This window comes from Aquarana catesbeiana, linkage group LG08 (genome assembly GCF_042186555.1).
Source record: "Aquarana catesbeiana isolate 2022-GZ linkage group LG08, ASM4218655v1, whole genome shotgun sequence".
Lineage (NCBI taxonomy): Eukaryota > Metazoa > Chordata > Amphibia > Anura > Ranidae > Aquarana > Aquarana catesbeiana.
Genome location: NC_133331.1, coordinates 195,345,021 through 195,370,797, shown reverse-complemented (window position 1 = coordinate 195,370,797; position 25,777 = coordinate 195,345,021). Strand labels below are relative to the sequence as shown.

The 25,777-nt window shown below is 42.5% G+C and overlaps 1 protein-coding gene across 2 annotated transcripts in view; it reads right to left on the bottom strand.

Moving 5' to 3' along the window:
• VCL (vinculin) overlaps nucleotides 1-25,777 on the bottom strand; it is a 126,801-nt gene that overhangs the window by 23,313 nt on the left and 77,711 nt on the right. For both annotated transcript variants that reach the window (XM_073596757.1, XM_073596758.1), the window contains exons 8-18: nucleotides 23,563-23,710; nucleotides 22,157-22,310; nucleotides 15,718-15,893; nucleotides 14,868-15,058; nucleotides 12,893-13,092; nucleotides 7,606-7,734; nucleotides 7,377-7,526; nucleotides 5,558-5,666; nucleotides 5,120-5,422; nucleotides 3,782-3,906; nucleotides 1,034-1,219 (exon numbers count right to left, since the gene is read on the bottom strand). In XM_073596757.1, the coding sequence (XP_073452858.1) occupies nucleotides 1,034-1,219; nucleotides 3,782-3,906; nucleotides 5,120-5,422; nucleotides 5,558-5,666; nucleotides 7,377-7,526; nucleotides 7,606-7,734; nucleotides 12,893-13,092; nucleotides 14,868-15,058; nucleotides 15,718-15,893; nucleotides 22,157-22,310; nucleotides 23,563-23,710 (1,871 nt within the window). The remainder of the gene's footprint in view (nucleotides 1-1,033; nucleotides 1,220-3,781; nucleotides 3,907-5,119; nucleotides 5,423-5,557; nucleotides 5,667-7,376; nucleotides 7,527-7,605; nucleotides 7,735-12,892; nucleotides 13,093-14,867; nucleotides 15,059-15,717; nucleotides 15,894-22,156; nucleotides 22,311-23,562; nucleotides 23,711-25,777) is intronic.

The following is a 25,777-nucleotide window of genomic DNA, read 5'->3' as shown; positions in this document are numbered from 1 at the left end:
TCTGTACCCGCCCCTCCATCCACAGCTCACCTCTGCACCCGCCCCTCCATCCACAGCTCACCTCTGCACCCGCCCCTCCATCCACAGCTCACCTCTGCACCCGCCCCTCCATCCACAGCTCACCTCTGCACCCGCCCCTCCATCCACAGCTCACCTCTGCACCCGCCCCTCCATCCACAGCTCACCTCTGTACCCGCACCTCCATCCACAGCTCACCTCTGTACCCACCATCCATCCACAGTTCACCTCTGTACCCACCATCCATCCACAGTTCACCTCTGTACCTGCCATCCATCCACAGTTCACCCCTGTATCCCTTGTCCACCTCTGTTCACCCCCCTGTCAGGCAGGGGTGGGGGTGGGAGGAACACGGAGCGCCGCTCTGTCATTCCCTCACTCCGGTCTGCAGCCACATGAAGCCCACAGCTGTCCCGCTCTCTTGTCATAATGTGGCCGCAGGGGGGAATCGGCTGCACCAGCTACTCCGGGAAAACTGCGGGCAGCGCGGTGCTCAAGTGGCAGCTGCTTTGGGCCCCACACCGATGACAGGGCCCAGGGCAGCTGCCCCTTTTGCCCTGCGTTAAAGACGGCTCTGGAATTAGTGGGTTAATATCCCCAGGCAGTTAAACATGCTGCTTTCTGTCAGTATATAGTACTTTTATACAAAACCCATTTTTTCTGTCAGCTGGTTTACCATAATGTAGAACACAAGATGTACTTTCAAGTTTATTACATTTTAATGGCTGCTGTGTAGTGTTTCTCAAGAACCTTTCTTCAGGTCAAGCTTTCAGGATTTCTTAATTACTAAACAGGATGAGGTAAGAAATTACCACAAATATTAACATTGAAGGAAATCCTGAGGACATCACTTGTAAATGGAACTCAGGCTGAGAAATACTGCAGCACAGCTAACTAAATACATACATTGTGACGGTCTTGTTTTGTGTTTATGTGTAACATATCTTCTTAAGGAAGTGTCTCTATAGCTCATAGACCACCTTCACCTATGTATATCACCCTCCTTGAAAATTACCTTGCTGGACCATTTGCGTGCTTCTTCGTGAAGTTGTCTTGCAGCAACCATCATTGGTTCATTCACTACCTCGCCCACCTGCTCTTCAGGGAACTCCTCATCCTTCTCATCAGGAGGTGGGGGTCTGGGTGGTGGAATCTCTCCCTCAGGAAGAGGCGGTTTGGGAGGTGCAGCCTCATCAGTCAGCTAGGGGAAAGAGAACGTAATAGAAATGGACTTGGACAGAGATCAGAAATCACTGATAAAGGATTAACATGATGTCTATAGAGAATTTTACAGCAGACATTACTCTTTAAAAGCCTTTTAAAAGCAGAAGATACACTCTAATGTATGCTTGTACCCAATACAGAAAGCAGGTCTATAGTGGTTTAACGGAACATGCTTAGGAATTGTGTCTATTCTAGCAGCTAGTAGAGGGAATGCCATAGTTTTAAATATAAAAGCATCAACTACAAAAATTGCTGCTGATGATACAAACAAAAAAGTATGAATCTATATATTCATAGACCATGGGACATCTCTGGGTCAAGGAATAAGAAGGGAGGGCAACAAATAGGCAAGTGAGCATTTATGGTGCAGGAGAAGCCTTGTCTTTGAGAGTATAAGCTCTTATAATAAGTCGCCTTATTTCAGCAATGGTGTATTTTAAAGCAGGATGTGCCTTTCGCTCTGAGCTTGGCTTCCTCTGGTGACCATGTTCTCTGTACTGCGAAGGATTGGAACACTCCTCCTCAGCCAGAGAAACTGGCATCTATTGTTACCACCAAGTGCAGATGAGGTGGATAAATTGTAATATGCAGAAAGGCATCTTGGATGTCTACTGATGCCAAGTATTCCCCTGGTCTCAGAGAGGCAATAACTGACATTGCAGATTCCATGCAAAACTTTTTATCCTGAAGGTAACTGTTTAGAAATTTTAGGTCCAGGATAGGACAAATACCCTCATTAGGTTTTTATAGAATCTTTTTCACCTGTCCCTTAGAGTTACTGGAACCACTCCCCTGGACAAGAGACATGTTTAAGGAGCTCAGAAATATGACTTTTTGGCCAGAAATGTTTTTTTTTTTTTTTTTTTTTTTTAAAAGAAGAAAATTGCAAGGAAGGGGGTGAGGGGGTACATTTGCTTGTACCCTCATGAAACCACCGATTGAATCCCCAGGTCTGCAACCCAGGCAAACCATGGCAGATGCTCCCCCACTCTTTGGAGTGAGGGCACCCTTCGTTGGAAAAAGGCTAGGGGAAGGCTTGGTGGATTTTGCGTTCCAAGTCCAGCGCCAAAAGGAAGAGCTGAATTTTGGATTGGATTTGGAGCCTCTGTGGAAGGAGGACCTTTGCTCTTGTGGCATTTTTTGGTGAATTTGTCAAGTGCCTCACCAAATAGACATTCTCCTTGAAAAGGACATACCTATATGGAGTCTTAACAGGCAGCTGACTGTGTTCTTGTTATATTTGTTTCATATTCAAGTTTTTGGTTTCTATATTACTGCCAGTCTATCGATATATGTTTTGGGCACTTAATTTATTTTGCACTTCAGCAAGTTGTGTGGTTTAACATACCCTGCTAGCGCTGTTTATATTCAATTTATATTCTGAGGTTGTAACACCTTTGCGACAGCTGCTGTAGGCTTGGTTATTCTTTTAATTCATAATATTTTCACATCATTCTCATCACATACAATTATCATTTTGAGGTTTGCATATCCTGCAAGCGCTGTTTATATTGATCAATTTAGCTTTAGCTGCCAGGCTTTGAGCCACCAGAATCTGTGCATGTGTATAAAAATCAGAGCCATTCTGGAGACCTGTGTCACCTGTTCTAGGGCTTCAACAAGGTAAGGTACCTGCTTTAATTGTTCAGTTGCATCAGGTGTATAGGGGCCTGGGGGTGAGGTGTTGTCTGGCTGTCATATGTATGCATTAATCTGAGTCAATAAAATCAGAACAAGTATAAAAAGTAGACATTATTCAGCCATTTTTCTGGCTCTCATTTGCAGAGAGCTAGGCAGCTCTTTTTTGTTTTAGGAGGTGGACAGAAATGAGGAAACCCTTACTTCTCAAAAGACATTTAAATAAAAAGGTATACAGGCAGTCCCCGAGTTACAAACATCCGACATACAAACGAATCCTACTTACAAACGGAGGTAGACAACAGGAAGTGAGAGGAAATCTACCCCTAGGAAGGGAAATTCACTTCTGTAAGAGTTATCATTGGAAAAAGGTGTCTCCACTGAAGCTTCATCACTAATCCTTGTTTCCACAACAACTCAAATTTTTCAAAATCCAATTGTCATAGGGACAGAAAATGAGGTGACATCTTCTGAACAGGGACATAGACAGCAAAACAAATGTTAAGGGGGTGTTAACCCTTCCTTATGCTATCCAAAAAGCATAAAAAAAGTATTCTTTTAGCTGGAGTTACACTTAAAAAATGTACCTGTTCCGACTTACAAACAAATTCAACTTAAGAACAAACCTACAGACCCCATCTTGTTTGTAACCCGGGGACCGCCTGTATGTGTATTTTTACACTTCTAGAAATTGTTATACTTTGCCGATGATACTGTATTTTCTATTTAATAAACTGTAGAGTATTAAATGTTGGTTAATTAGACTGCATTCAAGAAAAAGTAACCTGAGCCATTCCTATTTTCTTTACATTGGATTCAATTAGGTTGGGGGCTGTTGTGGCAAAGACAGGTTCTAAGTTCTTTTGGAGGGGCCAATACCACCACACTACACAATGCTTACCCGCAGATGCTCCAAGTCAGGGGGAGGTGGAGGGAAATCTGGTTCTGGAGGCTGGAATGCTTCCCTAACTTTGGCCACAGCTCCTAGGATCCTGAAGCCTGAGTCCAAGAAGCCTTTCTGTAGGGCTTTAGGAGAAATAGAAAAAATGGCTTGTGTGAAAATTATCGTTGCAATAAGAGAGCAAACATGTATGACCAGAAAGAAACAGATCTATACATCTACTAAAAAAAATGTTAACACTGCTGGAAAAACAAACTCTTCCTTTTTTAAAGACTTTCCCATTAATTGTGACAGAACATCTGCAAAAACTGCTTACATGGTGTCACTGTTCTAAAATACCTCTTTACATTTAAATAAATGCACTGTATTACTGATGACATTCCAAATTCATTATAAAAAAAATTGTGAAATCTTTATAGTGCACGAATCCTCTATATCCCATTTTAAATGAAACCTGTATTGAGTAACAAAAGTATTGAAAATGCAGATTGCCTGGCTGTTATGCTGGTCTAATGTCCTCATGGAATGAGCAGCATCCTTCTGATGCAGTCAGAACACCTAATGTGCATAACTTTCTGAGTCAGTGACTTATATTGATCCAAAGGCTTTTGATAATTTGAGTGATTTACCCAAAAAAATGAAGAGCGAGTTCCGACTTTACTAGCTTCATTCTTGTACAGGTCAGTGGCCCAAAATACTAAAGCCAGAGACCACCATGTGACTAGCATTTAGTGATAGGGACAGTAATGGAATACCCCACAGTTATCTTAATCCAGCTCCTTAAAGTGGAGTTCCACCCACTTTTACAACTCTTCAGCATCCCTCACTAAACTGTGCACTGTAAACGAATTGGATATTTTTTTATTTTTTTTCCCAGCACTACTGTATATCTGCTGTATTCATTTTTCACTTCCTCCTCCCTGGCCGTGGCCCATCGCATCATTTCCTGTTTGCAATGCCTTCTGGGAAGGGGCGGCAACTTCCTCTGACACTGCCGTTGCTATGGAAACCTGACCTGAAACCTATTACACTGCTTGTGCTGCACTGAGCATGTGCAAGATCTGCAAGGATGAGATCCAGGAAGAAATACAGTCTGGCTTCAGATGCCCAGACTTAAGATGGCCACGGCCTGCTGTAAGTTTATAAAATAACAAACTACTGCTATAAACTAACAAAACAGACCTTAGTTTACAGACTAACTTTACTAGAATACATTAAGCTTGTGTATTATAGGGGTATTTTTATTTAAAAAGTATAATTTCCGCCGGAACACCACTTTAAGTTGTTTGTGCATTTATTCTTGATATTTGAAGCACAAACTGCGTTTTTTTTTTTTACCTGGGTCTGAGATGTTGCCAGCTACAGCTTTGGCTTCCAGAACCATGGGAGAGATGGTCTTGCTTAGGTCATCTGAAGCATTCTTCACTGCTTCTCTGAATTTTGGATCTTCAGAATTCTCCACCTCCCTTTTGGCCACCAACAGGATACGGTTTGCACGGCGAGCAATGCTAGTGGCTCCAGCAACAAGCATTTGGGGTTGCATATTTGCCATGGCCACTTTGCATTTGTCAATATCCTTCTTAATGGCTTCCTCAGAAGCATCCAACAGTGCCCGTGTGTCAATGGCCTCATCAACAAGGCCTAGAAAATGAAAAGAAAGTTAAATATGGAAGGCAATAGTTTAGGCGGATATTAAAAAAGGAAGAGAATAAAATGTAGCCCGTCTCTGCCAGTAAGGGTGGGCACTGTCCTCCAAGAAAACTGCATCAAACAAACCTGTCATCTTTTCTACATTATCTATCCACTGATTTTTCATGGTTTCAAAGTGTTCATATGCAGCCTGGTTTCCTGGATTACGTAACATGATTCGAGCAGCAGAGACAACCTATAAAACATACATATGAGAAGACCAAGAGAATTGAGAAGTTTGAGAGCAAAATCCACCAAAAATTATGAATGAAATGAAAGGTCCTTCGGCCCCACCAGTGACTGGTCAAGAAGATAAACATAATTCACGTAATCAGTAGTACACAAATTTATGTAATGCAACATTCCCTCACTGAAGCCAACTTTACTTTTTTGTTTAAAGGGCAACTAGAGTATTTTCAGTGATTACAAATTATGTTACTGTAATAATTACTACAATGACTTTCACATTTTGTTGCTTAGTGTTCCACATTTTGATTTGCAAATTAGTTCAAGACTTATAAAACACCTTTGATGGAAGCCTACCTTAGGCTGACAACATTTACACATTTTATTGGTAAAGAAAACCACTATAGAAAGACTATAGCTTCCCTTTAACTTTTTTTCCCCCCCACATGTCAAAATGCACTTTAAGGGCCGGTTCACACTGCTGCGATGCAGGAAACTTGTGAATCCACTGCGGGTTCCCGCATCACATGTCTCCCAGTGGCAGTTCACACTGCCTAATGCAAACTGCTGGGAGTGTTAAAAGTTAATGACACCCCCAAATCAGTTCACATATCACAGTGCGATCTGCAAACTCGGACAGGAATTGGATGGCATTGGTGTGAACACCTATGCGATCAGATTCTGCTGCGGACCAAAAAAAAAAAAAAAAAAAAAAAAAGGGTCCTGTGTGAGTTTGGTCAGAATGCGATGTAAATTCAGCTATACTATCTGTATGGCTGAAATCGCATCGCACAAATATCGCATGCGATCTGCAGTGCGGTGCGAATCACATCCGATCTCGGACATCGCAGCAGTGTGAACCGGCCCTTGGGCCTGAAGATTACCTAAAACCCCAAAAGATTATATAATTTCTTAAAGTGGAAACCCTGTAGAATAAAATGCTGGCACGCTGCAATTTATGTTGCATTATTATTGATATACGGTTTATCAGATCTAGATTTTCATAAAATGTAACTATTTTTAGTGCAAACACACACAATATAATACGTAATCTTTTTATGTTTTACCAAAACATTAAGTTACAGTGAGTATATGGATAGCAAACATGTCAAGCCAAAAAACCTGAGTGTGCCTATCAAACATTTAAAAAAGGCAATACTCAAAATTGTCCCTAGACAATGCTTTAAAAGCCTTTATAACTATGGTTAACCATGAACCATGCATGGCCCTAGAATTAAAGTGGTTGTAAAGGTTGAAGTTTTGTTTTTATCTGAATGCATTCTATGCGGCTGCATGACTGAATGGACACACAGAGCTGCGGCTCAGATCCGGTGCAGACATCAGCAGTCATCAGGGGTCTATAAGACCACTACCTTCACCTCTGCACTCTACTTAAGCTGATCAAGCACAGACTGTATATGTAGAAGTGATTGGGGACCTGTAAAGCGCATCTACCATAGTTGGCAGCTAGAAATAAGACTAAACAAAATCCCAGCTGTTCTAGCAACCAGAAGTTTGTTTAAATGCTGGCATTGCCATGGACATAGTTATGTCAGAAACAGCAAAAGCGTTAAATTAAAAAAGGTAAAAGTAAAAAATAAAAAAACATTCTTAAATGTATGAAAAACTACGCCAGTTATCACAGTTTCATTTAAAAAATGTTTAATAACTATATGAGATAACTAGTCACTGTAAGTGTAAGAGTCATTCTTGGACAAACCTGCGGAGTGAGCTCCCTGGCTGTTTTTACAGTTGCTTGTATTCCCTCCACAGTGGCTTTATTAGCCGATCCTGCTGCTGCTGCTTTTTCTGCTGTAGCTCCCAGACGAGCAGCATGGCTCTCAAAATTGGCAGCTCTCTCCTCAAACATCTAGTGACAGGAGTAAACCACGACATTAGGTGAAAAATGGAAGGTAAAGTAAAGAGCGGTAGAGGCATCAGTAACTGACCTCTTCCCTGTTTGGAGCATCAGGTGGTGAAGTGGCGGCCACAGCCAGAAGTTTAATGGGAGTAGTGGTATCACTGAAGACATCAGACACTTCCTGAGTCATTGCTTCTTGCATCTTGGCCTTCAGATCCTTGAAAACAAAATATATGTAAGATACTCCTATTTCAAAATATGGACAATATATCGCAATACAAAAAGTAGAACAAACTGCAAAACTTACTTTGAAGAGTGGGGAAGTGTTACATTCTGTCAGGTTTTACTACAGTATTTGTCCCTCTATAAGGGCCAACAAATGCAAACAAAAGTGATCAATAAGTGCAAACTACCGCACTAACCCACTAATTAGAGGGTGATCCAAAATATGACAAATATACAACCATGTGTGTTATGAACTAGAGTCGTCAATCTCATATGTACCAACACACATGGAAAAGACTTGAAATCACCAAATAGTGAATAATCAGAAATCAACTAAACCAGGTGACTAAATATATAACACAAAGAAATAAGAAATGCATAATGTCCAATCATATATGTAACAAAAATATATGTGACATCCACCCATGTAAATAAATATATGAGAGTCCATCCATGAATGAGAAGAATCTTCAGTGTTAGTGTGGAGAAATTGTGCTAAATCCACCACCGCTGTGTAGAGAAATACTTCTTACCAGAAGCCCATGATCCCCCGTTACAGAGGATCTAGGTAAGCCTGTAATGGTGGATACCCTCCAGGGCGTATCAGATGGAACCAATACACTTCAAATCGCCTGTGGTAATAGTGCAAGCTCCAAAAACACCCAGCAGAACCATTACTTCTCAAATCGCCTCATTTAATTTCCAGCCCATACGTGGATGTGCATGGCATGTAAAGATATAAACGCTCCAATAGTATAAAACCTTTAAGATTTAATAAAATTGTAAAGCAAAGTATTACACTTACAATGTAGAATCAGAAAAAACGCCTGAAGTCTGGTGAACCGGCCGGCACACACTCAGACAAGCCCGTCCTTCTGGGAACACAAACAACAACACAAGGTGACACCAGCGCGTTGCTCCGCCCTACGTGTTTCGTAACAGAATTACGTCATCCAGGGGCACGGGCGGCGCGCTGCATCACCTCCCTTTATGCTATAGCAACCCGACCAAGCCTTGTTCTGGGCCATAGTCCGCTAACGGACGTGCGCACTGGTAGTATGGAGGCTCATGAGGTCCATCTCACCACATATTACCGGGTCAGGATCGGGATAACTTATTAACTGTAAAAATCACAAAAATTACATGGATTTAGAAAAAAAACAAACAACTAAAAAAGCTAAAACCAGGAATCCAATAACTGACCGAACCGATGTGGCAAGAGCACATAAAACAGAATATGGATGCTTGGAATGGCCCATCTCCGCCTATCATGAGCGGAAGTAGGTTAAATGTCCACACCAGTGTCACCTTAGGCTGCCAAGCCGGGTGACTACTAGTGGTCAAATCATATATAACATTAGGATATCCAAAGACTGGACCACGGCTAATATCCAAATAACAAAATGTGGGGCGCTTGTAGTCTCAGCCCTGCAAACCTAAAATGTCACTACACTAAAAAAAACACTAAACTCTATACTGCTGAAAAAAAAATCATCTTTCCAAGATTGCACGGACAAAAGGCCAGAGCAAGGATGGAAGCCAAAAATTTAAAACGTGAAAACAACTCAGATCCTCAGTATAAATTAAATACCGGAAGCAAAGACTGATGTCCATATAGGGGTCACTCTCTGGAATAGTGCGAGGGACATCCAGTGGACAAATTATTAATTACAATCTCAAAGTTGTCTGTTGAAAGCGACCTATGTTTGGAAAATTGACAATAACTTCAAAACAAAGATCGTATTATCAACAAGAGGAATGTACTGGTTTACTTAGAAAAGGGAAGGTTCATCCAAGATAACACATGGATTAATATGCACATTGAACATAAACGGTCCCAGCGGGTAAAGTCCCAGAACAGGAGGCTCAGTCTTAGGCTACCACAGCCAGATTTCATGTAATAAAACATAATTAAATGCATAATCATCCCAAATAAAAACCCATCTTCCTCCCAAAATATAACACTTAACAAGAAGCGAGTACATTACATCACACGATCGTATGAACACCCAAAACAATATCATAATTTACAATAATTGAAAGAAACCATGACATGATGCTAGATAGGGGTTAAGGAGGATTAACCATACTCAATGTATTATGGACCCAATATAAAGAGTTGTTAATGAAAGCATTCACGTCTGTATCAAGGTTGAGGCCAAAGGGAACATAAGTCTTAAGTCTAAGGATCCAGGCCATTTCTTGTTTTGAAATTTCCCTAACTAATGAACCACCTCTCCAGTGGGGTCTATATTTGCCAATCCCTATAAACAATGTGTTGGATGGGTCCCTATTGTGTACTTGATCATAACTTCTCGACACCGGATGTTTGTCAAAGCCTTTTCTTATATTGCCGATATGTTCAGTCTAACACGAAGAGCCCTTTTGGTCCTCCCTACATACTGTAAGCCACACAGGCACTGTATGAGGTAGACCACACCCTCAGATGAACATGTGATAAAAGGCTCAACCGCATATGATCTTGAGGTATGGTAGACACGAAATTGCAAATCTTTCTCTCCGTACATTTATTAAGGAAGCAAACCTGACAATTTTTGCACCTAAAATAACACGTAAGGTTCTGAAAAAAACACCTATTGCTCTTTGGGGGATCCTGAGCACTTGGGGCAATCCTGCTCCCCAAAGAAAATGCCCCCTTAAAAACAATGCGAGGTCTATCGGGTAAAATGGTGCCAAGAACTTGATCACTAGTCAGGACATGCCAATGTTTTTGGATCAATTTTTTGACATTCTGATGCTGCACCGAAAATGTTGTAATAAACGGTGCAGTATTTTGAGTATCTCCCCTGTCATGGTGCCCATCTGACAGGAGTAATGACCTGTCTTTCTCCCATACTGTTTTCACTGCCTGGGATAAAAAGCTCTGATCATAGCATTTCTCAAAATCTACTGGAAAGGGTGGCCGCATGATCCTCAAAGACATCGATCTCGGTACAGTTGCGTCTAAGACGTGTAAACTGACCTTGAGGAACTGCACTCACCCAGGACTCATAATGGCAGCTATCTAACGAAATGTATGAGTTCCTGTCCGTTAAGTTAAAAAATGTGGATGTCACGAATCTATCCTCTGTAATCTTGATTTTCAAATCGAGGAAATTAATTTCTTCCAAGCTGGCTTCAAAGTTCAATTGATACCCCTGTTATTATTGAGGGCCGCCATAAAGATGAGCAAGTCAGACTCACTCCCATCCCATAGGACGTCGTCAATATATCTAGCCCACAGGACCAATTCTGGTCTCCTGGGGGCATCAACGACATCCTCCTCCCATTTGGCCAGGCTTGGGGCGTATTTTGCCCCCATAGCCACCCCTCTATCCTGACGGTAGAACTGATAGTTAAACCAAAAGTAATTGTGGCTAGCAGCATACTCTAGTAATTCCATAATGAAATCTATCTGGGATGAAACTAAACCGGAATCTCTAAGTATAGCTTAACTGCCTCTAGGCCCAAATGATGGGGGATGATGGTGTAAAGCGAGGTTACATCCGCAGTAACCATCCAGAATCTTCTCTTAGGTGTAATACCAGACAGCAAATTGATCACCTGTTTGGTGTCCTTGATGTATGATGGGACTTTCTGAACTAAAGGCTGTAAGTAGTGATCGATGTACTTGCCCACCCGGGACGTGACTGAGTCAATCCTACTCACTATGAGGCGTCCCTGGAGGTGACGCAGCACGCCACCCGTGCCCCTGGACAACGTAATTCTGTTACGAAATGCGTAGGTCGAAGCGACGCGCTAGCGTCACCTCGTGTCGTTTGTGTTCCCAGAAGGACGGGCTTGTCTAAATGTGTGTCGGCCGGTGCACCAGACTTCAGGCGTTTTTTCTGATTCTACATTGTAAGTGTGATACTTTGCTTTACAATTTTAATAAATCTTAAAAGGTTTTATACTATTGGAGCGTTTATATCTTTACATGCCATGCACATCCACATATGGGCTGGAAATGAAATGAGGCGATTTGAGAAGTAATGGTTCTGCTGGGTGTTTTTGGAGATTGCACTATACGCCCTGGAGGGTATCCACCATTACAGGCTTCCCTAGATCCTCTCTAACGGGGGATCCTGGGCTTCTGGTAAGAATTATTTCTCTACACAGCGGTGGTGGATTTAGCACAATTTCTCCACACTAACATTGAAGATTCTTCTCATTCATGGATGGACTCATATTTATTTACACGGGTGGATGTCACATATATTTTAGTTACATATATGATTGGACATTATGCATTTCTTAATGTTATATATTTAGTCACCTGGTTTAGTTGATTTCTGATTAGTTTTTCCATGTGTGTTGGTACATATGAGATTGACGACTCTAGTTCATAACACACATGACTGTATATTTATGTCATATTTTGGATCACCCTCTAATTAGTGGGTTAGTGCGGTAGTTTGCACTTATTGATCACTTGAGTTCACAGGTTTAGCGCGATTCTAGTTTTTTTTTTTCCCATTTTATATACTGTATTGATGCTATGCAGGAGAAATCACTGCTTCTAAACATTTTCCACACATATTTTCACAGATATTTCATATGATTTAGGCACATATGTTCAGTAGTTGGAAGAAAACATATTATAGTAACCTTTCCTTCAGCTTGTGCAGTGCAGGGGGTGCTGTCATCCTCCTGCCAACATGATCCCAAGGAAAGGTGAGCACTCTCCATCAAGAGAAGATACTGCAGCACAGTGCTGGAAGCATCCTCTCAGCGAGATCTAGAGTACTCTTCATTTCCCAGTTCTTGCCAGAAGGTGGATTATCTCTTACCTAGACACTACAAGTGTAAGTACACAAACTTTCTCCCTATAGGTCTTTAAAACATTTATGCTGTGCTTCAGTAAAGGGGAGAAAACCTATTCAGCAAAAGGTGAGAAAACACACGTTGCACTTTAGCTGCAAGGCCAGCTTTAATATTGGTATATAATCCAACAAATTTTGGATTAATAAACAATGACTATTTATAGCCTACTCTGCTTTGTCTTGGTCACCTTACTTCAGTAAGCACAATCCCTGCTTTGACCATCACCATGACCAAGGTACTTTGTTAACAAGTGTCAAATGCATTAAACTAAATAGCTGTAAATACTGTCACAGTGTATGGGTCAAAGTCAAATTAATTCAGTCAACCTTCAATGCATCCTGGAGTTGAGCAGCCACAGCTCGAGCCTGTGGTGTGTCCCCTTCACCCCGTGCTGCTAGCTCGGCAAGCTGTCCTGCCAGCTGCTCTACACGGTCGCACCTCGCCATCATATCTTGGCGGTATGGTCCGATCATAGAGTTCGCCAGGCGATGTCCTTCTGCTACAAGGCCACGGATGGCAGCCTGACCTTTACAAAGGAGAAAATAAATGCTCTGACAATGCTAGAAGACAGACATACTCCTAAAATACACACATTGAATCGCTGAGGAAAAAAAAAAAAAAAAAAAAAAAGTTAACATACATAAGTGTTTAGCTGTTGATTTTTTTTTTAGCTGTTGTTGAAGGTAACAGATCAAGGACATAAATCATGGAATGCATCATGCAAACATTCTCATAACATACCAGTTAAGGTTTAACTTCAACCAAAACTTTTTTATCGAATTAATATTTGGATAGAGTTGAAAGGGCATCTCAGACAATACGCCAAGATACTGGCCCCCTCACTGTCTACCTCTGCATGAGAAGATGGCTTTCATACATATAATCGCAACTCATGGTAAGGACCATGGAGATTGTGCGAATTATAGTCCTATCTCCTTAATTAACTTTGACCTAAAGACTTTGACCAAAATTTTAGCTACCAGCATTAACTCCTTCCTTTCCCATTATATTCACCCTGATCAGGTGGAGTTCATTCCCCACAGACAGGCATTGGATAAAACATGGAGAATAAATTGTATTTCAGCCATTCAATCTGACTGAGACACAAAGGAGAAGAGACAAGGCATGCGTTTGTCCTAAAATTTACAAAAAGTGTTTGATTCTACATAATGGGACTACTACTTCTACACCTTAAACAGATACAGTTTAGGCCCAATATTCATATCAAATCTTTCTATGTTGTATATAGACCCAATAGCTTCATTGACGGTAAAAGGCTATAGATCTCAATGCCTTTGCATATCTAGGAGGCATTTATCAGGATTACCCCCTTGTCCTCCATCCTATCTTAGCACTTGAGCCTTTAGCAATTAAGATAAGGAACAACCCAGACAAAGACATCCCATGTGGAGACCAGGAACATAAATACGCTTTATTCAGACAACATTATAATTCTAATATCCTCCCCCACTATCACCATCCTCAACTTACACGCCACTCTACAACAATTTTCAAATATTTCAGTGCATAGGGAGAACCATTCAAAATTGCAGGCCTTGAATATCTCCCCTCAATATTCAGAATATCCTTGATGTGAAGAGAAACTATATGCCCTTCCATATTTGGGTATTTTTTCCATCATACATTATACCAAACAAACTATATTATATCATAGATAGCGTGTATGTATATAGCATATGTACCTCAGACCTTTAGTTATTTCAAAGAAAAAAAAAATGTAAAATTTATATGGGGCAGTAAGAGACTCAAGCATAGAGGACGACTAGGGGTTCAAAGCCTTATTAAATACTTTCAGACCGCAAAACTGATGCTGCTGGTTCAATACCATACTCAAACTCCTTTTCACTTTGGATAGCACTGGAATCCTTACCTTATTCCCCCAAGACCAATTAGCCACCTAACGTGGTTACATATATTGTAGGGACACCCACTTGTATGGTTTGTAAAGCTTGCCAGTGGATTCTTGCAAATGTGGAAAATGTGCATGGTACTTTATTATTTGTGGTGTCTTCTTTAACCAAGGCATTCAAATGTTTCAGTAAGAGTTCACTCTCGCTTTGTGTACTTCTCCTAAAGAATAAAACTATTGGAAAGGAACCTCTGAGGTTTTATATAGTATCCATGTTGGGAAGATTTCCCACTCACATCCTGTTCTGTCTGACACCCATCACCTCGGACAGGAAGCAAAGGAAAATCTCCAACGGGAACACAGCAATAGAAATCAGGTTCAAAACCTTACCCATTCTATACAAAATATATACATTTTAAAAATTTTCTTACCCACACCACGGTCATCCACTGAGGGATTATCAATCCAGCGTTGGGCCTGCTCTACCTTCCCTTCCATATTTACAGCTGCTTTCACAGGGCGGCTGTTGGCCACGGCACGATTCACCTTGGTCTGCAGATTCTGCAATGAAGTTCCTATCTGCTTCGCTAAAGCTCGAGCTTCTGGTGTGTCCCCCTTCCCTCTGTTTTGTTTTTTTAGGAAAAAAGGAAAAATGAAACACTAATGCTTGTATTTCTATCCCTGTCAATAAAAACCAAACCTGCTTAAAGACCAAGTTTAGATAAAATAAAAAAAAGGGACAGTAACTTATTGTTAGAATGGAGTGTCTCTTGTGCTGATTGTTCTTATAGGAGAAATCCCCTTCGTTCTACCTGGTTTTTATGTTTTTGATTTCAGCTAAACTGAAGCTTTAAAGAAAATCTGGAAAAAAGTCATACTGGGCATGTGGAGCCAGTGTCCATGAAAGTCACATATCAAAACAAAATCAGCAAATTCACAGATGTTAAATTATATGCACATCTCAACTTTTCCTGTAAAGTCAATCTTGGACTTGCCCCTTCCCACCTCTTAAGTTTTCCACTGTTTGCCCTAGTGACAGGCTGCCTCCTTTACCAATAAGGAGACTGAAAATATGAGAGGTGCAGGGTCAGGGTACGATTAACAGATCCAGAGATATAAAGAGCCAATCTTTTATTCTTTGCATGCATGTTTAGCAGCCTGCACCTCCTAGATCTCATGACTAATGACGTGCACAGCCTCTACATATACAATTTGTCATTAATAGCAAGTTTGAACCAATAAGATATGTAACAAGTTTATTTGAATTCATTTTGTACATACTGTCGTCGGAGGTCACTCAGCTTAGCTGTAAATGCTGCTATTTCCCCCAAGGAACGCAAGATGTCCTCTCTGTCCTTGGGATCTTCACACAACTCAGCAATCCTCTTGGCTTCAGCTAGGATTTCTCGAATGGTCTCCTCACCTTCAGGACCACCATTGGGATCTGCAAGCCAGCTCTATAAGGAAGCAAAACACATCTTAAAGAAATTAAGCAATAAAACTTATAGATGCTTTCAAAATTTAACAGCAAGTCCACTTAATGCTTTTTGGGGCATGGTAGTAGACCATGGTTATAAAGCTTAGTGCTTACCTTTTCTTTTGGTAAGAGGCTGATTTTTTTTTTTTTGGAAGTGATGGTGAAAATCACACAGAGATCAGAAGTTTCAAGTGTCACTGGATATTTAATTTTCCTGACTCCATGGCAGCATACGTGTGGGTAGCACCGCCTCCATAACTACCCAATAGGACCCCTCTCCCATAAATGTTTGCTCTAGGCTGCTATCCATGTTCCTTTTTTGTCCTCCTCCGTAGGACCAGGTGTTGGTTCTCCTACCTGAAGATAACCTCCCTACGATCGAATCAGCAGAGTGCCAAATTTATTTCTCCGATAGGCCCTGACTGTTAAGCAGGGTATGGAGTGTATAGCAGAGTAGCGCTAAAGATTGGGATTGGTTCATCTATGTGCGCGGTCTGTTTGCCTAATGTTGCAGGCGACCATTATCTGCTACAAAGTCGTGTGTGTGGCGGTTCCTCGGCCCAGGTGATCGTAGGTGGAGGACTAAGTTTTTATATTCGTATACACATGGCAGCAGTGTTTATGTGTTGTTTGTACCTTTTTCTTGTGTGTTTCTCCCTCATCACTGGTGTCCTAGTTGGCGCTGACGCTCCCTGCGTTCCAGCAGCCGCTCTCTCTATTACTTCTGGGTACTGGCGTGTGCTCTGCACATGCGCGGACCCGATACGAAGTCGAGGCTTGGTTCGCGCATGCGTGCGAGCGTCTGACGCCGTTGATTACGTCATGGGCGCCACTTTTAAAAGCTGTGGAAAGCTTACAGAGCCCCAGGAATGTTTGTGGGTGATACAGCGACTTCCCAGGGCAACTATCTTGGCGGTTCAAGGTAAGACAAGCTCTATTGTCTGGGGGTTGAGGTCTTTTGTCAGCCAGCTGATGTGTGAATCTGTCTCTGCAGTTTCCTATTGTGTTGACACCATGGACTCCTCACTGCCCCCTAGTGGCCAGCCCGCTTGTAGCAGGTATGTTTGCAGTTATGCTTTTCTACCTGTACAAGGATTGAGAGTAGGATTTTAGGACACTAGCTGCTTCCTGTCTCTATCTTTTCTGTGCTTCTTTCCTTACAGCCCTTCTAGGTCTGATCCACACCGTAGTTTCCATAAAGGAAGTGGATCATCAAAATCACACCACCGGCAATCTTCCTCCAGGTCTAGCCATCATAAATCTCCTTCCAGATCTGAACAGTGCAGTAAAAATCCTTCTCACCCCCCTTCATCTCACTCTAGCAAGAGATCAGAAAAATCATGCTGGGGGTGCAGGATGCCTGTTCCAGTAGACAAATCTCTCTGTGATCACTGCTCCTCTAAAGCCGCAGATGAGAGGGATGGTGCAGACCTGCGTTTAGAATCTATGGTGAGACAGGTTGTGAAAGAATCTCTACAGGAAAGAGAGGCTCAACAGCCCCGTGATTCCCCATCAGACTCATTATGCCCTCCAGTGGGAGAAGGTTCAGTACATGAGACATGGGAGTCTTCCCAGCCAAGTTGCCATTCTGCTCCTATTTCAGACAGCGAATCGGATCTGGAAGATCCTGGCGTGGGGTGTGAAAGCAGTAAGAGAGGCTTTGAAGTGGGAAGACCCTGTTACTTCCCCCCCAAAACAGAAAATATTTTTTAGCAGCTCAATAAGGAGCGACAATATTTTCCTTTTCTCTCTGAACTGGGCGACATCATATCTGATGAATGGAGCAAGATGGACAAAGAGAGTTCCATGCAATCAAAAGTCTTGAAACTGTATCCTTTTAAGGAAGAGGAAGTAAAACACCTTGAGTCAGCTCCATTGGTGGAAGCAGCACTGATGAGACTAGTAAGATATGTAACTCTTCACTTAGAAGACACTGTATCTTTTAAAGATCCTCTGGAAAGACAAATTGATTCAGATCTAAAAAGGATTTACCTGACGTCAGGAATGGCATGCAAGCCAGTACTTGCGATAACTGCAGTATCCAAAGCTTTAGAATCTTGGTCTGATAATGTGGATGAGTTCCTAAGAGGTATCTCTATTGAAGCAGCTAAAGATTCTCCTATCCAGATGAGGCTGGCGTCGGCCTTTCTTGGGGAGGCCTCTATTGATGTCATCCGCCTGATGTCCCGGGTTATGTTGACGGCTGTTTCAGCATGTCTTGCCTTATGGCTCCGTCCATGGTTGGCGGATCCGGCTTCCAAACAAGCCTGGTGCCGAATTCCTTTTGAAGGAACTTAACTATTTGGCAACAAGCTGGATAGTGCCATTACCCGGGCCACGGGCGGTAAGTCTGGTTTCCTCCCTCAAGATCGGCGCCTACAAAATCAGAAACGCTCTTTTCCTAGAAGACAAAATTCTGATCGCGCTAGGGAAAGGCGCAGCTATAGGCCTGGTCGGGAGTTTTCAAGGTCCTGGAAATCTAGGCAGTCCTCTTTCAATAAACCCACAAAAGGTGGTTCCTCTGGCAACCAGGACTTCACTAAGTCCTTTTGAGATAGGGCCCGCTCAGGCATGCCAGGTGTGGGCTCATCTTCGCCACTTCAGGCATGTCTGGGCGGCCTCAATCCGGGATTACTGGAGAGGCGGTCTACTCCAGTCACAAGTGGGTCTTCAACAACGCCCCAAGACTCAGATTTGTTCCTACAACTCTTCCAGGTTCAGAAGAGAAAAAGCAGGTCCTGTTAACCTACGTGAATTGTTTATTGGTCCAAGGTGCGGCCATCCCTGTTCCAGAAGACAAAAGAGGCAAGGGCATGTATTCGCCTCTGTTCATGATACAGAAGAAAAACAGTACATGGAGACCAGTAATAGACTTAACCCATCTCAATTCCTTTATCCGGAAGGAAAAGTTCAAAATGGAATCCTTACTTACAATTCAACAGTCAGTACATCTGAGAGACTGGTTGATTTCAATCGCTCTAAAAGACGCTTACTTTCACGTGCCGGTGGCAACGGATTTCCAACAATTCCTCCACTTTGAGGTATGCAATCAGCATCTGCAATTCACGTGTCTACCTTTCGGTCTAACGACGTCACCTCGGGTCTGTTCCAAGGTCCTATTATCTGTTGTAGCTCTGCTTCGCATCAAGGGGTTTCGTCTCCACCACTATCTAGATGACCTACTTCTCCTAGCTCAAAACAAAGACCAACTTTTAGAGCACAAGAGCTTAGTCATTTCCACCCTGCAAGAATTTGTGTGGCTTCTGAATTTAGAGAAGAGCCATCTAGAGCCAACACAATCCCTGGTGTTTCTAGGGGCTCACTTCAACACAATGGATGGCACCATGTCCGTTCCAGGAGAAAATTGGAGTGATTTGGGACAGAATACATGCAGCTCTTGCGTCATCTCACCTCTCCGCTCTCCAATGCCTGAAAGTAATTGGCACAATGACAGCCACCATTCCTATGGTGAAGTGGGCCCAATGGCATACACGGCCCTTCCAAAAAGGGTTCCTTCAACAATGGGATTCTTCCAGCCAAATCCAGCGCATACACCTTACTCCAACCATGAGAACGTCTCTCATTTGGTGGCTTCAAGGGAAAAATCTGCGCAATCACCATTCAATCATTCCCATCTCATGGGTCACAATAACATCGGATGCCAGCAATCGGGGATGGGGCGCTCACTGCCTTTCAGAAGTGGCTCAGGGCAGATGGAATTCCCCTTCTCGAGGGATTGTCCCCAACATACTGGAGCTGAGGGCCGCCTTTCAGGCACTCCTGTCATTTCGCAATCTAATAGTGAATTCATCAGTAATGTTAAGGTTGGACAATACAACCGCGGTGGCTTACATAAAGAAGCAAGGTGGAACTCGCAGCTGGTCTCTGATACAGGAAGTAGAGCCAATAATGAGCTGGGCTTAGAAAAATTTGTCCAACATCTCTGCGGTTTACATTCTGGGGATTCAGAATGTACAGGCGGACTTCCTCTCGCAGGTTCAAATGGACAACGAGTGGTCTCTCCAGAGAGGGGTGTTCGAGTGGCTTCTGACCCTGGGAGTATTTCCAGAGGTCGATCTGTTTGCTTCCCCATGCAATCACAAAATGCCCAAATATTATTCGAGGTTCAGAGACCCTCAGGCATATGGAATAGATGCTCTCTTAGATCAGTGGAGGTTTCAGAAGGCTTATGCCTTCCCTCCAGTACCGGTGATTCTTCAATTTCTCCGGAGGCTCAGAACAGAGAAGGTGGAGATCATTGCAGCGATTCCTTTCTGGCCCAACAGGCCGTGGTTCCCTGTTATCACTCCTCAGCTATCAAGACACAGTTCCCCTACCTCTCAGGCCGGATCTACTGTCTCAAGGCACGACGTTACACCCATGTCCATCCTGCCTGCACCTCAGGGTGTGGTTCTTGAGAGGGGAAGGCTCGGAGCTCTAGGTTGTCCTGAAGAAGCTATTCCAACTCTTCTCAGTGCCAGAAGGAGAAGTACCAATAGGGTATATTAGCGTATATGGTCTAGATTCACTGATCATATGTCTTCCAGGTCAAATCCTTGTAACTCTCCAGCAGTACAAGACATGCTGAGTTTTCTTCAATCAGGACTAGACCTGTCCTTAGCAGTCAGCTCACTAAGAGTTCAAGTTTCAGCCATCTTGGCCTTCACAGGAGTTTCATGGGCAAATCATGCGTTAGTTCGTCAGTTCTTTAAAGGAGCTATCAGGCTTAGACCTCAAAGAAGACCTAGGTTCCCCAAATGGGACCTCCCTCTTGTCTTGGATTTTCTCTCCAATCTCGGATCAGATCCTGACAAACCTCTTTCCACGAGAGACCTCACGCTCAAGACCACTTTTTTAGTAGCTGTGACTTCGGCCAAAAGGGTGTCAGAAATTAGAAATTTAGGTTCAGAAGAGCCTTTTCTGACCTTTTTCCCCAGACAGAGCAGTGTTGATTCCCATGTTAGGGTCAAACCCTAAAGTGACCACAGTCTTTCATGAAAACCAAGAGATTGTGCTTCCTACTTTTAAAACAACAGATAATCAAGATGTTAATCCTCTTGATGTAGGCCACACTCTAAAACAATACCTGGAGGTCACAGCTCCTTTCAGACAAATAGAATTTCTTTTCGTCCTTCTCCATGGTAAAAACAAGGGAATGCGAGCTTCGGTCAGATCAATTTCTTCCTGCATTGTGCAGAGCATTCAGAGGGCATACAAGGCAAAAGGCTTAGCTCCTCCAGAGGCAGTGACGGCTCATTCGACCTGGAGTATCTCGACCTCTTGGGCAGCTCCCCGTCATGTCGCACCTGAAATCATTTGTAGAGCGGCCTCTTGGTCTTCTATTAACACATTTGTCTCTCATTACTGTGTTGAACCTGCTGCTATGTCATCCATTAATTTTGGTTTACAAGTATTGTCGGTTGCCAATGTTAAACAAAATTTGGTTTCTTTACTCAAACATTTTTGCCCACCTGGGTGTGTTTGGCGAGTTATTTCCCACACATATGCTGCCATGGAGCCTGTCAGGAAAACTGAAAATTTATATCAAATACTTACCGTAATTTTCCTTTCCTGATAGGCTCCATGGCAGCAGGAGTCCCTCCCAAATGTCTGGAGTAGGCTAGTTACGGAACATGGACAGCAGCCTAGAGCAAAGATTTATGGGAGAGGGGTCCTATTGGGTCGTTATGGAGGCGGGGCTACCCACACGTATGCTGCCATGGAGCCTACCAGGAAAGGAAAATTACGGTAAGTATTTGATATAAATTCTCAGTTTTTTTGTGGATTTGGACATTATGATTTTTTTGGGTGAATGCACATGTTCATATATACATAGTGGTATATGACCTCAACTTAAAAAGGTACAGCGCAACAATTTTTGTTATTTGACTCATCCATAACTCACTCCCATTTCTCAATGCAAAAGTTATCGGCCTTTCTGGCCAACAGAATTTTAAGGAGAATGCAGCAGAATCTCTTCTAGCACATTTAGCTTATGAAATTCATCTGACTGTAATTATGGGGTTACTGAAAAAAAAGAAAAAAAAGTCCAGAAATGTAGTGTTGTACATGGAAAATTAAAGATGGGAAGCGTGTCAACAGTTATCAGCAAGGTCCTAAGAAAAAATGGCTAGGGAGCAATTCAACCTCCTCCGGCCCGCACAAATCAGTTTCCCGTTTGAGTATTTTGGGGAATACTTAGGGCACCTACAAGTGAAAAACGACATAACAGTTTGGTCTTACCTGAGCAGTGTCAATCTTTTTGCCAATGGCCTGTTTGGAGTTTGTCAGAGCTTCCAATTTACGGGCAGCATTTTCGACTTTAGCTGTCAGGAGGTCTAAGCCCTGAGATACTTGCTGTGCTTTCTGCATTGCTGTAGGGGTAGCTCCTTGACCTCTGTGCCATGAAGAAAAAATATTTAGGAGTTAAAATTAAAACAGGCAAGGCTATTTTGTCATTAAAATTTTCTACAGAAGTTTGGTGGAATCTGTAACAGCAATATTGTTTCAGATGTTAACCCCATACCAAACCAAACATTGCTTGCAGACTTCACACTGGTGTGGGACACCCAGTCCGCCCCTTTCTTTAAACCTGCCCAACCCTTTACCTCCCCCTCCCCCTACCCCATTCCCACTCCCCCTCCCTGTTTAATGTTAATGTAATTTTACTGGGAGCCCAACCATTATTGTTGGAAAGGGTATGTTGGTTTTTCTTCTACTGATAACCTTGGGTTTGAAGTTCTGCAATTTTGCAGTAATGAGATCTACCCGTTTGTTTTTTCATACAAGAAATGTGAGAGAGTACTGGGCGGCTCGATGTTTTTAGGTTTTAATTTTTTGTTTTTTCTTTTTCTTCTCATTTTTTGGATACGGTAATAGACTATGTGACTGTTGCTTGATTTTTGCTGGACCTGGTGGGCCCCAACTCTTCAACTCTTGAAAATATTCTTTATTTAGTGGACACAAATTTATCAGAGCTACCACTCCAGATGTGTGCTTCTATTAGCTTTTCTGTATTCACCTGTCTGTACAACTTCCTAATAAATTATTAGAGAGGGGGGGGGGGGGGGGGGGAATCGATAATTTATTTATCCATTTAAAAGTACAACAATGCCAGTACACAATCCATGTAAATATATTTAAAGCAAACTAATTAAAGCCCAACTTCATCTTCCTTTTCTAAAGCAACGACCTGTAAGAATATAAAAATCAGCTTTGACTAAAATAAATTCTCATCCAATCTTCGGCGCTGTCCCTCACAGATGCTATGCTTCAATCCAGTGCCAGTTCAGCATTGTTTAACCCAATTCCTGTGAGCCCAAGGCTTCCGGTTATTCTCCATATGTGAAAGCCAGGCAATCAGCATTTTCAGAAGGAGAGGTCTACAGCTCTATATCCTCAAAGTTCAGGTTTCCTTTAACCACTTGCCGCCTGAGGTCGCCCTTGAGTTTCAGAAGTTATACAGGGATGATGCCTTTAGCTAAAAGGTATCATCCCGGTATCCGTTTTCAGCCGGTGATTTTCTTTTTTGTAAACACGATCCCAGCAGCTAATTATCTACTGGATTGCTTTTACAGGCGGCCAAGACATAATAAAATGAAGACAGCACACACCATAGAAACAATTTTCTGATTAAAGGTTATACATACCTCGCCCTTAGATCAGCCACTTGATCTGTTATTTGACCTAGAGCCTTGGAGGTCCCCAAAATGTCCCTTCGTTCCTTGCCTGCACAAAGCTCTCCAACTTTCCCGGCTTCATCCAGAATCTGACGTACAGCTTGTTCTCCGGCATCACCTGAACAGACAGACATGGGGCAGAGCTTAAACTGTGTCAGAAAGCACAGAACGAAATTATGAAGTATAAAAAACAGAAAATATATTTAAATATCAGTGACCCCTGTAAATCTGCATAGCCTATGCCCAGAAGACAATAGGAAGAGTTATAGAAAACAAGTAGTGTAACATCGACCAGAAATGTAATTTAATGAACATCCGACAAAATTTGAACTGAACTGATCATACATTGCCCAATAATCGCAGCGAGAGATCTAACCGTTTTATGCCACCTAAAGGAAAACTGTGCTGTCTGAAATATGGAGACTTACATAGCTACTTCTGAAAATGTCAAATGCCCTGTTGTCATATTGATTCTCTGACTTCAATATATTCTGAGTCACTGATTCAGAACAAGCATGTGGGCAGTGAAGTCAGATCCCGATTTGCAGCTGGCATTTTGGGAAGGAGTGGTTAGGAATAGCAGCAGACATACACCTTTTAGCACGGAAGACCTTGACAACAGACCCGTCAAACATTGACTTAACCTCCTTTTTAGAAAGCTGATAAAAAGGCGCTTTACAAAACACTCAAAAAGCAAGTTCTACTGCAAAATGGCTGTGGTGTAAGCCGTCACTGGACAGCTCAGATAACAGTTATGATATACAGAGCAAATCAGAGTAGCTCTGTACCTTGTGATTGCTGTGAACAAATTACTGCCATTACAAGTGTAAACACTAGTAGTAGTGTTAATTAGCACATTCACAATGGTACGCTCCCCTTCCTTCCTCTGTGAAAGGACTGAGGGGTGAAATCACAATGTGTGTGGTGACAGGCATTTTACTGCTGCTCACCGCAGGACGAAGTGTACTGCTGTACAGCGACATGATGAATATAATGTACTTTTGTGAGCCTCACACAGCCCTTACCACAGTTGGAACCGACAGCTGCAAGACAGGTAAAACTCTCCGGCAGTTGTCCATTCCTATGTGAACTGGCTCTAAAGGTTTGCAAACACAGCAGGACAGAAGATCGAAGGTGAGGGGGAGTTTGGAGTGCCACTGGCTGCCAATAATTGAGAGTTTCTTTTTTTTTGTAAAGGCGATTAAAAAGGAAAATGTTCCTCTAGATTATAGGATTTTTCCTACAGCTTACCTGTAAAATCCTTTTCTTGGAGTACATCACGAGACACAGAGCAGCTATAGTAATTACTATCTGGGTTATATGCCACCTATAGGTGAATGGACACTGGCACACCCAAAAAACAGGAAGTCCCCTCTCTATATAACCTCTCCTATACAGGAAGTTCCTCAGTTCTGTAGCAAGCAATTCCCAAAAGAGGGGAGGGGCCTCTGTGTCCCATGATGTACTCAAAGAAAAGGATTTTACAGGTAAACTGTAGGAAAAATAACATTTTCTTTATCAAACATCACAGGACACAGAGCAGCTATAGTAATTACTATCTGGGATGTCCCAAAGCAGTGCCCCTGAGGGGAGGGAGACACCATCATAGAAACTGCCACCAAAGAAGGACCTACTCTGCTATTTGTAATACGCAGAGTCCAAAGGCAGTATCTTCTACGTGACTGACATCGACCTGGTAAAAACCCTGTAGATGTGTAAACAAAAGACCAAATAGTGGTCTTGTACACCTGGGCCACTGACATCCGATGATGGATGGCCCAAGATACTCCCACACCAAGTAGAAAATCTCTCATCTCTCCCCAGAAAAAAAATATTTTTTTTGCCATTTAAACCACAGGCATCATTGATAAACTGGCAGATCCACTGCTAAATATTTGACCTGGATGCCGCCTGCCCTTCATGGGCTCTTCTGGCAGCACAAACCAGGATTCCTGACTTGTGCCGACAACTCAAGTAGACCCTGAGCGTCTGAACTACCTCTAGAGTAGGTAGCAATCTTTCTCCTGCTGACTGTGGATTAGGAGAAAAATAAAAAGGCAAGACACTGTCCTGATTCAAGCGAAAAACTAGAAATCACTTTAAGCAATCAAAATGGATGAGGACGCAACATCACCTTATGATGCGAGACCAAGAACAGCTCCTTGCATGAAAGAGCCACCAACTC